The sequence below is a fragment of the Sinocyclocheilus grahami genome, unplaced genomic scaffold (assembly GCF_001515645.1).
Source record: "Sinocyclocheilus grahami isolate Dianchi unplaced genomic scaffold, SAMN03320097.WGS_v1.1 scaffold1648.1, whole genome shotgun sequence".
Classification (NCBI taxonomy): Eukaryota; Metazoa; Chordata; class Actinopteri; order Cypriniformes; family Cyprinidae; genus Sinocyclocheilus; species Sinocyclocheilus grahami.
In genome coordinates, this window is record NW_015506827.1 from 205,298 (window position 1) to 208,843 (window position 3,546).

The 3,546-nt window shown below is 35.1% G+C and overlaps 1 protein-coding gene across 1 annotated transcript in view; it reads right to left on the minus strand.

Annotated features, from left to right (window-relative positions):
* Nucleotides 1–3,546, minus strand: part of LOC107571758 (protein TANC2-like) — a 42,735-nt gene that overhangs the window by 15,106 nt on the left and 24,083 nt on the right. Inside the window, 1 exon segment of the mRNA XM_016258120.1 lies at nucleotides 1,120–1,461. Within this exon segment, the coding sequence (XP_016113606.1) occupies nucleotides 1,120–1,461 (342 nt within the window).

Genomic DNA, 3,546 nt, shown 5'->3' on the forward strand with positions numbered 1-3,546 from the left:
TACAAAATATCTTCATGGAACATGATCTTTACTTAATATCCTAATGATTTTTGGCATAAAAGAGAAATGTATAATTGTGACCCATACAATGTATTGTTGGCTATTGCTACAAATATCCCCCAGCGACTCAACACTGCTTTAGTGCTGCAGGGACACATATATGTTGGCTATGCCTAGTGGGCAGCATTTTAATGCATTGTAGACGTGGTCCCATCAATCCCATAATGCATTGACAATTCTTAGAAAAAGTCCAGGCAAAAAGGTGGCTGAGGTGAGAGAAATTATAGATTTCATTTGCTGAAATCAATAAAAACATTCCAATTAAAATGGACTTTTTGACCCAGTACGTGTACTATAGGGTACAACAGAGCTAAAGGCACACAGAAAGGTAAATGTGCAAAAAAATCTAAATATTGAGAAAATCATCTTTAAAGTTGTTCAAATGAAGTTCTTAGCAATGCATATTACTCATCAAACATTAAGTTTTGATATATTTACGGTAGGACATTTACAAAATATCTTCATGGAACATGATCTTTACTTAATATCCTAATGATTTTTGGCATAAAAGAGAAATGTATAATTGTGACCCATACAATGTATTGTTGGCTATTGCTACAAATATCCCCCAGCGACTCAACACTGCTTTAGTGCTGCAGGGACACATATATGTTGGCTATGCCTAGTGGGCAGCATTTTAATGCATTGTAGACGTGGTCCCATCAATCCCATAATGCATTGACAATTCTTAGAAAAAGTCCAGGCAAAAAGGTGGCTGAGGTGAGAGAAATTATAGATTTCATTTGCTGAAATCAATAAAAACATTCCAATTAAAATGGACTTTTTGACCCAGTACGTGTACTATAGGGTACAACAGAGCTAAAGGCACACAGAAAGGTAAATGTTTTTTTTTTTACTATTTTCTTAGTGTATGACTAAAAAATATATATATCTTTTTAACTGAACATTGATGGAGCAAAGCATTTAGCGGAAAAAATAAAAAAAATGTTATCTGATCAATGCACGGCTGTGTAAATAGTTCACAGGTATGGAGCAAAAGTATTGTTACAAATACTTTAGCCAAAGTAATACATTTTGTATAATATCTGGATCATACACCTCAGTGTAACCCATGCTGGCTGCTGCTGTAAAGGCCTGTTGCACTGCCACGCTCTTGCTGAAGGTGGCAGGCTTTGGAGACGTCCGAGTGTCTGCTTGTGTCTGCGGTTTGGACTCCTCTGGAGGCTCCTGCTTCTGCTTGGGCTCCTGCAGCTCCTCCTGTCGCTCGGGGCTGGAGGGCTGTGACTCCGGGGGCGTGGCTTGTGCAGGAGAGGGCGTGGCCTGTGACTCTGCAGGGGAGGGGCCCCAGTCGCTCTGAATGAGGAACTTCATCACCTCCAGATGTCCTCTGAGAGCAGCATGCACTAGAGCACACTGACCAAGCTTGTCCAGGTGGTCGAGCTGTGGAGAGGACAGACATATGCAGCACATATGAATATCATTCTGAGCGGTCTTCTGCAAGCTATGCCTAAATCAAAGCTCCAATCCGATTGACTGGCTTGATGCAAACTCTGTGAATCATGCATGGATTTGATCAGTCCTTCAGACAACCAAAGTGGCTGAAATGTAACTAAATTTGACATTTGCAAGGTTGGGTTCAACAAACCAGAATTTTGTTTTGTTTTAAAATATCTGAGAATCTGATTTCAAATCTACCTTCATTTAAAAAACTGGTTGATTCTTGGTCAAATTAAACTGCAAAGTAGATCAAACTTTACACCAAGGTCTAGTAGCTAAATATAAGTCGCTTTACTACAGAAGCCTAACAAAATATCAGTATATCAAGCAGATTCCACTCAAATGTTCTCATTCTCCTGAAGCATTAAAAGGTGTTCATTTGAACTTTATAGTCTTCATAGTATTTTTGTAGTGAAATATATTTTTAAATAATGCTGATGCAAAATATTTTCAAATAAGTTTGACTGATTTATTTATTTAAATGTACAGCACCATTTCAATTATTAGATTTTTTTTAAATAAAGAAAATGATGCACTTAATTGATAAAAAGTGACATTACAGAGAGTTATGATGTTACGAGACATAATGATTTTATATAAATTATTTTCCTTTGAACTTTCTATTCATCAAAGAATCCTGTAAACAAAAATGTTTCCACAAAAATATTGTGCAGCACGACTGTTTTCAGCATTGATAATAATCAGAAATGTTTCTAATAATCAGCATATTATACTGATTTCTGAAGATCATGTGACACTGAAGACTGGAGGAATGATGCTGAAAATACAGCTGCGCATCACAGAAATACATTACAGTTTAACAGATATTCACATAGAGAACAGCTGTTTGGCATTGTAAAAATATTTCACATTATTGCAGTTTTTATGGCATTTTTTCAAATAAATGCAACCTTGGCAAGCGGCTGAGAAAACTAAAAAATCTTACCAACTTCAGACTTTTGAACAAAAGTGCATACAATGTTAATTTATGTATTTAATTATAATATTTCACATTTAATAATAAATATACAGTGCTGAATTTTGATTTACATCTGAAAAAAAGTTATTAAATTTGATTGAAACATTATTACTCTTCGTAATTATGATTCTGCACTTTTTATAGGTCACTTTAAAATGAATATATTTGTGACACTGAGCATGTGAACTCTTAAACACAATCATGCTGGTGTAACTTAAATTGTTCAGCTGATACTATAATTTGCTATTATATTTAATAGATTGAAAAATGCCAAACAGAAGCATTTTGCATGCAGTCTCAGGCTTTCAAACAACACTGATAAAGCTTCAATGCAGTAACTTTGGATTGTAGGTTACAGTTAGATATCATGTTAAAGTGGAATCTTGACTGCAGCTACAGTTACAGGTGTTTCACATTCAGTGCTGGGGAAAGTTACTTTTAAAAGTAATGCATTACAATATTGCGTTACTCCCTAAAAAAGTAACTAATTACGTTAGTTACTTTTTATTGAAAGTAATGCGTTACGTTACTTTTGCGTTACTTTTCAAATCTGGGCAGGGCTTGCTTGTTTGTTTTTAATATAAAAAAGTTATTCTTTTACAAATGTAAATACGCTTTCACACCAAAAGTGGAATGAAAGAGTCTCAGGCTGAAGGAAATGTAAATTCTGGTCTGTACAGTAGAGGGCGCCGCTCAAACTAATCTCATGAAGAATACGACGCAGAAGAAGAAAGTTCAACACTATTCAGCAAAAACACAAATGTGTCATTTTTGCTTATTAGTATGGTTGAATTGGATCATCGAAGGTCAGTAGCAAAGAAGACTGGTTAATAAAATGGGATTAAATGCATAAATGATATTTGTCTTATTTAACATATTTAATTATTGCAGGTTTGTATAATATTCTGAGTTTGCATTTAACTGTTTTTATTGATTGTGAGGAACACTGAATGTGTTTGTGTGCCGATGAGATGAGTAAACACATGTTAATATTTAGTCTAGAACTACAGTAAAATCGCTCTGCACTGACTCCTGATTTCTGTCACCAT